Genomic DNA, 13,517 nt, shown 5'->3' with positions numbered 1-13,517 from the left:
GCTCGTGATTCTGTGCCCAGCCAAGACTGCGGCAAGGTTCAATCCCTGGGACTGCCCCCCACAAAAAAAGTAAAAAGATCTCACTGAAATTGCAAACTTCATTAGGTAATAGCATCATATATACATATATATATATATATATGTGTATAAAATATTTTTACACATATATAGTATGTATATAGAAAGAACTCTTACATCTCTGTAATAAAAACCCCAATCCCAATAGTTAACATAATAAGAGGGCAAAGGATCTTAATTAATTAACATTTTTCAAAGATATACAAATGTCAAATTAGCAAATGAAAACATGCTCAACATCATCGGTCATTAGGGTAATGCAAATCAAAACCACAATGACATACCACTTCAAGCCCACAAAAACAACTATAATCAAAAAGACAGACAAAAATAAGTATTGGTAAGAATGTGGAAAAAGTGTAAACTTCAAACATTTCTGATGGGAATATAAAGATACAGTGACTTTGAGAAGTTCCTCAAAAGTTAAACCTAAACCTAAGCGTTACTATGTGATTTGGCAGTGCAACTCCTAGGAATACACCAAAGACTGATAGGGAACAGACAGACATTAGTGGTGGGAACATGAGGTTAAGGGAATAATTCTTTAAAGTAGGCCCATCATGCTGACCCCCACATGTTTTCACTTTTGAAAAGCAGCCCTACCTAACTTAAGGCAACAGGATATGTTACATTCCTAAGGAGCTTAATTAACATTTTCTGTTATTTGCAGAAGAAATGCAAGCCTAAAATAATGCCAGTAAAAAGAACATAAGTTACCCTGAAGGAGGGGACTTCTGTGACCTTTACACAGACCAAATCCCAGAGAGATAAGGGTAATTCTCCTTACCATAAAATCTGCAAAAACAGGTTTCAATTAGAACCAGTCAGCATGAGCCAAAGTGACTCAGAGGTGTCATACCAGTGGGGACTTCAAAGTCTAATGTCATCCTGCTGTCAGTCAAAAGTCAAGAGGCAGACTTGGGAAGGACTCTGTGGAAACTTCCCTAAGGACCCCCAATAAAACTCGAAGGCGGGAGAGGCACACTGTCCCCCTCCTCTCTGAGAGATCCACTCTCTCCCTAGACAGTGTTCCCATTTCCCCTTTCCCATTTCTTTGAATAAACTCATGCCTATTACTCTAAGTAACATGTCTGAAATCTTTCCAGCATGCTTGCAAGAATCAGGGTTTGAAGAGGAGCCTTCATGTTGCTCAGTTTCCCAAAAGATCCCAGACCTGAAACACACATTCACACAAAAACTTAACATATTATAGTAGTATTATTTCATCATAACCAAAATACTGAAAAAAAACAAATGCCCATCATATAATGAATGGATAGTCAAAATGTGTCATACCCCTCTAACTGAACATTATTCATCCATAAAAAAGAATGAACTACTGATACATGCTGTAACATTTTACTAAGTGAAAGAAGTCAGTCTCAAAAGACTACATATAGCATTTATATGAAATGTCCAGAGCAGGGATATCCATAGAGAGAAAGGAGATAGTGGTTGCCAAGGGCTGGGGAGAAGAGGAAATGGAGAGTGACTATTAATGGGAGGGAACTCAGATTTTTCTTGGGAGTGATTAAAAATGTTCTGAAATTAGTCAGTAGTGATGATTGTACAACCTTGTGAATACAGTTTAAAAAAAAAGAAGTCAATGAATTATATGCTTTTAAAAAAGAAAAAGCACCTTCAAAATTCTGCATGATTATTTTCAACTTTTCCATGTATGAACTTAATACTTAAATACATGCAGGCAGAGCAGCACCTGTGGCTGGGAGTGAGGGGACAAGTATTCCATTAATGTCTTGATGTTCTAACTCCTAGGCTACTATAACAGAAAGCTAATATTTACATTTAAGATGTGGAAAATTTCAGAAATAGTATTATCAGAATACTCCTCAGAAATACAGCAATAACTATCAGAAGAAATAACTCAAAGACTATCTGAATTATGAGGCCAACAAATGGCCAGGAACTAACCTGTCAGATTTTTATATTCTCCACATTTTACGTAATTATTTTAAAAACAGAAACACTATCATGCTCTTAAGAAACTGGGTTATCGGAACACTGTAGTGGAAAGGCCTGACACTGAGATCGGAGGACTGAATTTCATATCCCATGGCATTGGTTTCCTGTGTGATCCTAAGCTAATCACTTTTACCTTCCTCATCTTTAAAACTGAAGGTAAAATTACCTGTGTCCTAAATAAGGAGCTGTTACAAGAACCAGATAAAACAAAGCAAAAGGAGACTGAAAAGTATTGTTTAAAAATGAAAAAATATTTACTCTTTCCATCAAAATATAAATAACCAAATGTTTTTAATTTTAGTTATCAAAATAGATACTCATAATTACTACTGTCTGTCTCTAGGATTTACTTCAATTTGAACTACTTGGATTAGGGACCACACTAGAAACAAACTTGAAATAATTCTATAATCTGCCACATAAATGAAGCACTCTACTTATTATGTGTTAGAGACTAGATTTCTTTCCCCTGAGAGTAAATTAGGTCTGCTACAAGCTATGTATATGACTATCCTTTCATTCCTGTACATCAATTTGAAAAAAGTTACCTTTACAGTCAAATCCTCATTACCCAATGTAACATGAACTTGAACAGGGGGGTAAACACCTTTGTCAGCATGGTGTTCCATAGTTGCTCTCATTGCATTCTGAAATACATCAAGGTTATGTTAAGAATAAAACTTTTTTAAAAAAGAGAAACTATAATTTTCAAGTACATGTGCACTATTTGAATTTAATTCAAAGAATTATAATTCTTATAACCATAAAGATTACTTTAAAATTTTTTGAGTCAATTTTGGGAGAAAGTTGAGGACTACTTTCATTTAAAGATTCCAACTAAATTCTACACATTTTCCAAAAGTTGATTTCTAAATACTTTAAACTAGTTAACATTAAAGTAAGATTCCATCCACTTTCAGAATTTTAGTAAATACTAAGCAAAACTTAGTTTTGAAAACTCAGTTTCAGCTTTACTTTTAAGATCTAGTTTAATTCTTATAAATTTCTTTAAAAGAAAATAATTTTTTTTTCATATAGTAGAAACGCCAATAGTCTTATAAAAGCTTCCTTTATTGCAAGTTTGAAACTAAAGATATTTATATTGTAAAACTGTTTGACCAATTTCTAAAGGACATGAGGTACTCAACGCCAATACACTGTGAGCATTAAACACAAGTAACATGACACGTAGCACTGGAGTAGAAACTGATAAAGACTAGCTATAACTGCTACGGGTGTAGCTCAGGGATAGAGCACTTGCCTAGCACCTGTGAGGCCTTGAGTCCAAAGCCCAGTACTAGGGGTTGGGGAAGATACAACTAAAAAAAGCTAAAGTCAGGACTCAATTTGGAAGAACATGTTGGCACTGGCACACCATTCAGGACTGAGTAGCCTGAGAAAGAGACTATGTTATCCCTATCCAAGGCAGCTCAAGAGGAGGTTCCAACAGAAAGCTATTGTCATTGCTGGTATGATATAAAATACAGAATATGGAATGCTTCTTATATTAAGCATCATTGGTCTTCATGTGACTGAAATTTCAAGGAAAAGAACATTTTAACACTTTAAGTGCCAATCACACTTAACTACTTCGTTACATTCTGAAAGGTATTAAATGCGTTCTTACAGTCTCAGAACAGAAAAGCATTCTTGAACACTTGCTTTTCTGAGATATTCAGTCAATTTCTGTGTTTCAGTATATTTTTCTTTTACATAATCAGACATAAAGCTACCTCTTCTCTATTCTGGTTGCTGATGGCTGAAGACACGGTAACTAAAGTAAGGCAAATACAGGCTTCTGACTTAGGGCAGCTGTCTTCAGCCACAGGAACCAGTGCCACTCATCACCCACTTTCATATCAATCAATAAGTGTCATTGGAGGAGAAAAAGAAACACCCTCAACTTCACCAGTATAATTTTATTTAGTTTTCAAATTTTGTTATAAGGAGCAAACATAATATAGAAGCCTTGTGAGTCAATATGACTTAAAAGGCAAGCATACCAATGGGGCTCAAGGGTAGAAAAAAGATCACTCTTCTAAATATTTTGGTTTACAAAAACATGAATATAACTTTGTTAAGCACCTATAATGGGCTGTCATTGCATTGGACACTTTCACATGTCCAATCTTCATAAATAATATTGATAGTATTATCCTTGTTTTACAGGAGAAGAAACTAAGGAGTTGAGTGACTTGCCCAATGTCACACATACTAAGTGACAGAACTGGAATTCAAACTCAGGTCTTTCTAATTCTGAAGTCTGAGCTCACCACTACCTAAAGGTGCCTGATCTTACTTACAAATGTCTGTTCTCCAGCAATGTGGCATGAAATGGCATCTTTTAATGAAATAGAACCCAGAGGAATATTTGACTTGCAGAGCAAATTCCTATCCTCAGGAAAGGACTGATAAAGGTTATGTAATACTATTTTACAAACCTTGAAAAGTTCAAACACCATGTGATAGAGATGGGATGGTACATAAACCACTTGTATTGGTTGTCCTGGTGATTTTGCTATAGAGCAGAAGAGAAAAATATGAAAGTACAGAGAGATGTGCTTAAAGCATTTTTAAGAATAAATTGTGTAGTGATGAAAAGAAAACATTCACTATGGAGGACAGTGTTATTTGGGGGAGAACTGCCACAATACTTCTAAATACTTCTTCACTGTATTAGTGTTTGAACCCCACACTCACTAATAGTGAAAACTGACAGACAAGAGTCCTGTGGTCATTTTTCACAATCTGGCATAACTATTTAACCAACCCATCCTCCCATCCTTCTCTATAACGGTAAGTCTTTTTAAAAGGCCTCAACCTTAAGCAGGAATTTTTCTTTCCAAAGAGTATTAAAAGTCTACAGATTTCATAGTCTCCTTCATATAAATATATATTTTAAAACCATTTTCTAAAAGTTGCATTTGGGTGGAATGCTATCTATTTTATCTCAGGCATTTATTTGTATGGAAATCCAGCTGAATAATAATAAAATAATAATCATAATCATAAAAAGTTAGCACCAATTTCTCAAAGGGTAATAATTCTGCATTTGAACATTTAATAGGAGCAAGCTGGGGGTGGGGAAGGGGAACAAGTGTACCAAGAACAGACCTTTAGAAGAGTGAAAAAATGAGACACACCATGCTTTAGAATAATTCGACCAATAATCAATTTTAAACTCAACTAATAAATCAGACTGTCCTCTGAATAAACTCCCCCTTGGGAACATGAATGGGATATCTGGAAACTGCCCACAGCAGTTCATGTTCCCAAACTATCATTTGTGCATTGAGATTCTTAATTAGTAAATGGCACATTGTGAATCAGAAGAGTCAACATGGCTTTAGAAAACCACCAAACAACTCTATTTTCAACTGGGCAATTTCTCCCACCATGCTCCCATTGTAGGGTCCAGAATATGGCTTAGTAAAAGTCTATTTAATTTTATTTTTCCCACCATCTTCTTAAAATTGTCAGTCAAACTACCATACTTTCAGGAAAAACAGTGATACTCATTAATCTTCTAAGACATCTAAACCCTTTTTGTCCAAAAGAGTAAAAGACAACCATCAGAGAGAAAGTGATCTCAAATAGATAAGCATTTTTTGTTCCTCTCTTACATGCCTAGTCTTTTCATTTCCTCAATTAAAAAAAAAAAAAAGATATACAAGTCAGGAAGTAAAAAAAAAAAGGGGGGGGTAACCTTTACATTACTGAAAGCATACATAAAAGTCAAACGTAATTTTCCTGGCATCATTTTTTTTTCTGACTATCCAGAAAATAAAATATAAGCAATGAATCAACACTATCAATTAAAAATAAGGAAAATTAAACAGAAAAAGCCAAAACATTTTTCACAAAGAATCCAACTAAATTATATGTGTGTGAACACACTTGTATATATTTTATAGGATTGCTCTTCAGCTTTTATATCCAATGAAAAATTTAATAAAAAAAATTTTTTTAAATCAAAACAAATATAAATTCTTCCTATAATTCCTTCGCAGTAGTCATGACACTAATCACTGAAAAGACAACATCATGCTTACCATTTAGTTCTTCAAGTTCTAGTTCAGGAGAGTTAATATAATACAAATCACAGAGACGCCTAGCATTTTCATAGCCATCTAGTGTAAATCAAAACAAAAAAAATATTAAGTAAACCTCCATAAGTTTCACGCATTAAGATGGCAACAATACTAACAAATGAAAATTTAAAACTCTCTATAGAAGAAAATAAACTTCAATAATCTTAGGGGGAAAAGCGTAACATGACAAAATCTAAAATCCATGAAGAAGAATGATAGATTGACTACAATAATTGAAAACATCATGGCTGGGGTTGTAGCTCAGTGGTAGAGCACTTGCCTACCACATGTGAGGCACTGGGTTCAATCCTCAGCACCACATAAAAATAAATAAATAAAATAAAGGTATTGTGTCCATCTACAACTAAAAAATATTTTTTAAAAATTTAAAACATTAGTATGGGAGAAGATACCATAAACACATCAAAAGAAAAAAAAACAGCAGGTTAAGAAAATATTTATAATACACATATCAAAAACTAAGACTTTGTAAGGATATAAGAAATAGGTATTCTCATTTATTGTTTGATACCTTTTTTTCTTTTGGATGTATCAAAAATTTAAATGCATTTAAGTATTATAATTATAGGAATCCTGCCTTATAAAATACTAGCAAATGTCAGCATAAGGATGTTCACTGAAATATTGTTGGTAACAAAAAAAAAAGAAAAGAAAACCACCCAAGTGTGTATTAACAGAAGAATAGATTAATACATACTGATAAAGTCTACAGAACCATTCAAGAACATAGGGTGGCCAGGCACACTGGTGCAGGCCTGTAATCACAGTGGCTAGGGAGGCTGAGATAGGAGGATTGTAAACTCAAAGGCAGCCTCAGCAACAAGAAAGGCGCTAAGCAATTCAGTGAGACCCCGTCTCCAAATAAAATACAAAATAGGGCTGGGGATATGGCTTGGTGGTTGAGTTCCCTGAGTTCAATCCCTAGTACCATCCCCCGCAAAAAACCAAAAAACACAAAAATTTAGGGTGTATCCATATGTATCAACATTGTAAGGTATCTATCTGTAAGCTTGTAGAAAAATATAAGGTATATCCTATATTCCACAAACAATAAAAATAGGCATGATCAACAATTTCATACATGTATGTACACATGGTACAAAGAGAAAGAATATAAAAAGATGTAACCTAAAATGTTATGAATTATTGCTTCTAGAATAAAGAATTAAAAAGAGAGTAGAGATTTGAGTTTTTTAATGTGAAACAGATAGATACCTTCAACAATATCACCAAACTTTGCTTAACAAAGACTTCTATCAACAAAACATTCATCTTATACATAACCCACAATTAATGTTATAAAGTAATTTTCAAACTCACACATTTGCTCCTAACATTTTGTCTCATGATAAAGTAATAAGTGTTTTAGTAGGAAGAAAAACATTCAAATATTTTGACTTTTATAACCTTTCCAAAGAAGAAATGTATTTACCTTGAATAACTTCCACTACATTGCAGTTTGGATTTATACTACCAATGTGTTTTCGATGAGATGGACTTCCTTTTCCACCAAACAATAAAGCTATCAAAAAATAAAAAACAAGTAAGCAAATCTATCTAATGCCCTTTGATAACTATTTCTTCAAATGGTACTAAATAGAATAGCTATTTTCTTTAAGCATAAAACTGGCATTTTACATTCAATAAAAATACTCCTTTTTAGTCTACTTACTTTTCTTAATAAGCAAAAAAGTACAACTAAATGCTCTCACTAAAGGGCAGTTTTCTAAATGAATTTAAAATACTCAAACACACTTTATTCAGCAGCTTCTCTCAACTTCAGGACACTTACAGTGCTGATTTAGTAACATTCTGATTGAAATTCGACTCATGTAGAATCGATCCAAAAAGTACTGCACATTCTGGCTGGTGACAGGATCCACCCCGAAGCTCTCCTTGTATTCAATCACACCCTGGGCCATTGTGGGAATAACGTCGTTGTGTCGGTTTCTGATCCGTATCACAGTATCTGTGAAGCTAAAAACCCCAGTCTGTTAAAACAGCCAAATATATTGACGAGTGAGTTAATACTAAAAAATAAGCTTGCCAGATGTGCATGTTCAACCAGAGAAATGAAAAGTTGTTCTCTATTTGTGTAAAAGCAAAACAAACAAAATTAATTTAAAAAAATAAAAGAAAGGAAGGAAAAAAAAAAAAAAAAGCTTGTCAGGTGTGGTGGGGCACATCTGTAATCCCAGCAACTCAGGAGGCTGAGGCAGGAGGATTGCAAGTCACCTACCTCAAGTCACCCACCCTCTTTGTGCACAATCATATTATCTCAGCGGAGTTGTCTTAAACACTAAATGACATCACTCATGTAACTAGGCACATAGTGATTTTTTAATTTTATTTTCATACCAAAATCATGTTTAAAAAATTAAGAGTTGCTATCCAGTTTAAAGACTATTCAAAAACTTATAGCAGATTCTGAGGACAGATAATCTTTACATTTTGAGCAACATTCACTGGAATAAGAAGAAACCTGCTGAGGTGACTACTCTGATTTATTGATTTGTATGCTGGTTAGGAAAACAGTCACATCACTTACATTACTATAGAGATGTACAATCATGTTTTTATAGTCTTTTAGTATAACAAAAGAATTGAAATTAGATGCCAGTCTTTCACAATTGGAAGGTTTTATGTTTAAAAACTAGACTTGTAGCTTTTCTTTAAAAACAGAAAAATTCAGATGATTTGAGCAGCATTTCCAAATGGTGATGATCAGTGGTTGACTGAGGATGAATATCCACTGGAAGGCCACACACTCTCCAAGTTTACAGTTCCAGTGGCACTGAGGCCATATCCAGATTTCTACTGATCATCACCCTTGAGCCTTTTTGTCTTTTCCTACTGTGAAGAACATGCAGAAATTCTTCTTTCCAGCCCAGCTCATTGATAGACATTACCTGCCTTACCGATACGGGCTGCTATACTATAAATATATAGATATATCATACGTTCTAAAGTAGAAGGAAGCTAAAAGTTCATCAATTTCCCTACAGTGGTCCAATAGCAGGTTTAAATGTAATACATTTATGGGTTTTTTAAAATATTTTTTTAGTTGTAGATGGACACACAGTATCCTTATTTACTTTTATGTGGTGCTAAGGATCAAATCCAGTGCCTCACATATGCCAGGCAAGCACTTTACCATTGAGCTACAGCTGCAGCCCCCATTTATGTTTTTATATAATGTTTAAAGGACATAAAAATTGTGCTTGGAATAGAGTCAAACTCATATACTTACTCATAAATAGCTTTAGCATCTTCGGCACTTTTATCCTTAAACTCAAGAAGCTCCTGAAGACTCTGAATATACCTGAAATGCAAATCTGGGTTAGAGTTTTCTTTTCTTTTTTTCTTCTTTTGGTAATGGGAATTGAATTCAGGGACACTAAACACCTGAGCCACAACCCAACCCATTTAAAAAATATTTTATTTAAAGACAGGGTCTCACTAAGTTGCTTAGGGCCTCACTAAGTTGCTTAGGGCCTTGCTAAGTTTCTGAGGCTAGCTTTGAACTCTCAATCCTCCTACCTCTGCCTCCTGAGCCACTGGGATTATAGGCATGTGCCACCACACCTGGCAAGGATTAAAGTTTTCTGCATTCTGAAAGTTCAATATTGTGAAAATGAGCTTAAAAAACCTACTTTAAAATTTAAATTTTAATTTTAAAATAAAAATTATAAAATTTTATAATAAAAATTATAAATAAAAAATAAAAAGGGATAGTGATATAGTTCAGTGGCAGAAAGCCCCTAGGTTCAACCCCTAGAAAGCCAAAATAAAAGGTAAAATAAAAGGTTGAATTTCATTTTAAGATTTCCTATTTCAAGGTCTATATACTAAAATAGTTTTTAAATCTTTCAAACCCCACCATGAATTACAGTATAAATACTGACTGTCCTGAAAACTAAATCTGACATGCTAACTGACCATGTGATCTTGGGCAAATGGCTTGTTTAGTCTCAGTAAAAGGAGGAGGTTAGCTTACCTTGCTCTAACAATCTAACTTAAATGTTTGTATTTTAAAAGCTTAAATTTAGATGCATATACCCAGTCAACAAATATTTGCTGAGAGCCTATAATCTACCATGTTTCTTTTACCATGTGGCTTAGAGAGAACTAAACACAAATATGAAATCATGAAAATAAAGGTTTTCAATTTACCTCACAATTCAAGACAGCAAAATACCTATTTATGAATGACCAAAATGAGAACGGTCATATGACTTCCTGAAGGTCATGCAGCCATAGTACAATGGCACTACAAGGCCAGTGCTAAAATTACCTCACAATCACTTAATCACCTGCTTCAACAGTGTTAAGTTCTACTTCAGCAGTTTATCTACAACTTCTCTAACTTAGCAGGCAACAAGGACAATGAAAGTACTTTTCAAATCTGTAAATCCATATGTTGGTCTAAAAAACTGATCCTGAAAAGCAATAGGCTTTACTTGCTTTCCAAAATGCAGAACACCATTCTGAAGCTGCTATTCTGTCTTAACCCTTAATTTTCTCATCATTGGTAAGAAAAAGTATGTTCTTTAAGAGATATTTGAACACCTACCTCTTCTAAGACCAGATTTCAAAAAGCAGCCTATGTTACTCTTTCTTTTTCTCATTCCCCAGAACTTCCCATCCTCCCACCTCTTGGTCCCTTTCCTCTACTGATCTCTCTTTGATTTTTAAGAGATCCACCACATCTTTTTTTCCCTTTTTTTCCTCTCTAAGTTCCACACTAGAGAAACATATACCCTTGACCTCTGAGACTGACTTACTTTGCTTAACATGATGGTCCCTAGTTCCATCCAAAATCCTGCAAATGCCATGATTCATTTTTCTTTATGACTGAATAAAATTCCATTGTATATATATCCCATATTTTCTTTATCCATTCATCCACTGATGGACACCTAGCCTGCTCCCACAGTTTGGCTATGGTGAATTGTGTTGCTCTGAACATGGTATGCATGTATCACTGTAGTAAGATGACTTCTAATTATTCAGGATAAACACTAAGAAGTGGAACTGAGTTTGTAGTTCAGTTATAGAGCACTTGCCTAGCACATGTGAGGCACTGGGTTTAATCTTCAGTACCACATAAAAATAAATAAATAAAAATATTTTGTCCATCTACAACTAAAAAAAATTTTTTTTAAATACTAAGTAGTGGTATAGATAGGTCATATAATGGTTCTATACCTAGTCTTTAAGGAACCTCCATAAAGGTAGAATATGCAACTTCTACAAAAGAATTTTAAGAAACAAGAAAAACTTCCTTCAGAAAATTATATTTTCTCCTTCAATTCCATCTTGGGCTGGGGATGTGGCTCAAGCGGTAGCACGCTTGACTGGCATGCGTGTGGCCCGGGTTCAATCCTCAACACCACATACAAACAAAGATGTTGTGTCTGCCAAAAACTAAAAAATAAATATTAAAATTCTCTCTCTCTCTCTCTCCCTCTTACTCTCCCTCTCACTCTGTCTTAAAAAAAAAAAAAAAGAATATCTACTAACTTTAAAAAAAATAATAAAATAAAATAAAATAAAAATAAAATATTGCCTCTTATTTAAACCACATTTATTCCAACCATGATGGCTCAGGCCTATAATCCCAGAGACTCAGGAGGCTGAGGCAGGAGGATTGCAAGTTCAAGGCCAGCCTCAGCAACTTAGCAAGACCCTATCTCAAAATAAAAAAATTAAAGGCCTAGGCCTAGGGATGTAGTTCAGTGGTAAAGTGGCCCTGGGTTCAGTCTCTAGTACCAAAATATATATATATATATATATATATATATATATATATATATATATATATATATATTAAAAAAAACACACATTTATAACTGTTCCATACTTGGACCAGATAACAACTGATGATCATATATACAATAGTCCTACTTTTTTTTCTCACTTTTAAAATTGATGTTAGATCAGGATTTCACTCAAGCTATAACTCCTACAAAAGGAAAATTAGGATTTCCATGAATCAATTGAGAAATGTCTTACAGTTAAACTTTTCTATTTAAGACTTAACTCTGGCCAGTGTATGTGTACTTTTTCTTTCTTTTTTTTTTTTTTTTTAATATAGTCCTTAAGAGCATAAATTTTTAAAATTAGTAACATTAACAACAAGGGCTACTGATAGGTGGCCACATAGAAATGTGTACCCTTAAGACCTTCACTATCATTTATGGAAAGAGAAATCACAGTTTCTATACAATTTCAATAACTTCACTTTTAAAATGGAAGAATATGATCAGTACATGTTGTACATACTGAAACATCACACTGAACCTCACTAAAGTATATAATAAATACATGTTAATAAAAAACCGAGTAAATTTTAACTTTTGTGATTTATAAAGATACATGCAGTTTACATGCATACATCCCTTTAGCAAAGGCACCTTTACTTTATCAACCATATGCACCCTTTAATAGCTTTCATCATTCTGATGGCAGCAGGGTATAGTAGAGCCCAGTGAATCGGGGTTTGAATCCCAGCTCCACTATCTGTGGTATCCCCTTAGGCAAAAGACTTCACCTATACGTGACTCATCCTCACCGTGTAAAATGGAGTTAATAACTACCAAGCAGGGTCACTGAAGAAAATGAAGATAATATACATAAGTATCCAGCCATCAACAAGTGGTAAATATTTGTCTTATATTAGATTATAACATCCCTGCATATTTAATAACATAAATCTTAATTTGGTATCTGTATTTCTGTGCACATCTGACTGGTTTTCTCAAAACCAAGGCATGAAAAAGCCCAGATTTCAGATGACAACCCTAGATATATAACTCTCCACCCCACCCTACCCCCAAAAAGCAAAAGAGAACTACTGCTACCACCATAAGATTCCACCGAAAAGTAAAAAAGCATTTGGTTTAACCTTGAGTAAAGTCCACGATTCCATCAAAATTACAAACACAAAATGGGAAGGTTACCAGCTTTGAACCAATTGAACGGATGGCGTCCTGAGAAGATTATCTGGAAGAAGACTTATTTCTTTCATTATATTTGCCAGTCTCACAGGTAACTCTTGCCGCAGAAACATAAATGAGGTCTTTTCACAAGCATTTACTGATCCTGAAAATAAACACAGAAGGAAAAACAGTTAAGTAAAAACCTAAGGCACTAGAAGTCAAGAAGTAGGGAGAAATGCAGGGGAGTTACCTGGTCAGGCCAGAGTGGAAGAATCACAGAAATCAAAACCACCAATGCCTGTTCAGCAACCATTTTCAAGCAAGACCTCGCCAATTGTGTAATTCATGGAAAGCCACCTGCACCTCCTCTGTCTCCATTCCTATATCAGAATGCTAAGCTGGA

At 34.4% G+C, this 13,517-nt stretch overlaps 1 protein-coding gene across 1 annotated transcript in view; it reads right to left on the bottom strand.

Moving 5' to 3' along the window:
• The window catches only part of PDK1 (pyruvate dehydrogenase kinase 1), a 46,160-nt gene that overhangs the window by 31,181 nt on the left and 1,462 nt on the right, over positions 1 to 13,517 (bottom strand). Inside the window, exons 2-8 of the mRNA XM_081261502.1 lie at positions 13,136 to 13,277; positions 9,424 to 9,495; positions 7,966 to 8,150; positions 7,606 to 7,695; positions 6,114 to 6,191; positions 4,503 to 4,579; positions 2,610 to 2,708 (exon numbers count right to left, since the gene is read on the bottom strand). Coding sequence (XP_081117628.1) covers positions 2,610 to 2,708; positions 4,503 to 4,579; positions 6,114 to 6,191; positions 7,606 to 7,695; positions 7,966 to 8,150; positions 9,424 to 9,495; positions 13,136 to 13,277 — 743 coding nt within the window. The remainder of the gene's footprint in view (positions 1 to 2,609; positions 2,709 to 4,502; positions 4,580 to 6,113; positions 6,192 to 7,605; positions 7,696 to 7,965; positions 8,151 to 9,423; positions 9,496 to 13,135; positions 13,278 to 13,517) is intronic.

Source organism: Spermophilus citellus (genome assembly GCF_964194105.1).
Source record: "Spermophilus citellus genome assembly, chromosome: 11".
NCBI classification, from domain to species: domain Eukaryota; kingdom Metazoa; phylum Chordata; class Mammalia; order Rodentia; family Sciuridae; genus Spermophilus; species Spermophilus citellus.
Note: the sequence above shows the minus strand (reverse complement) of the source record. Positions and strands in the feature narration are given on the sequence as shown.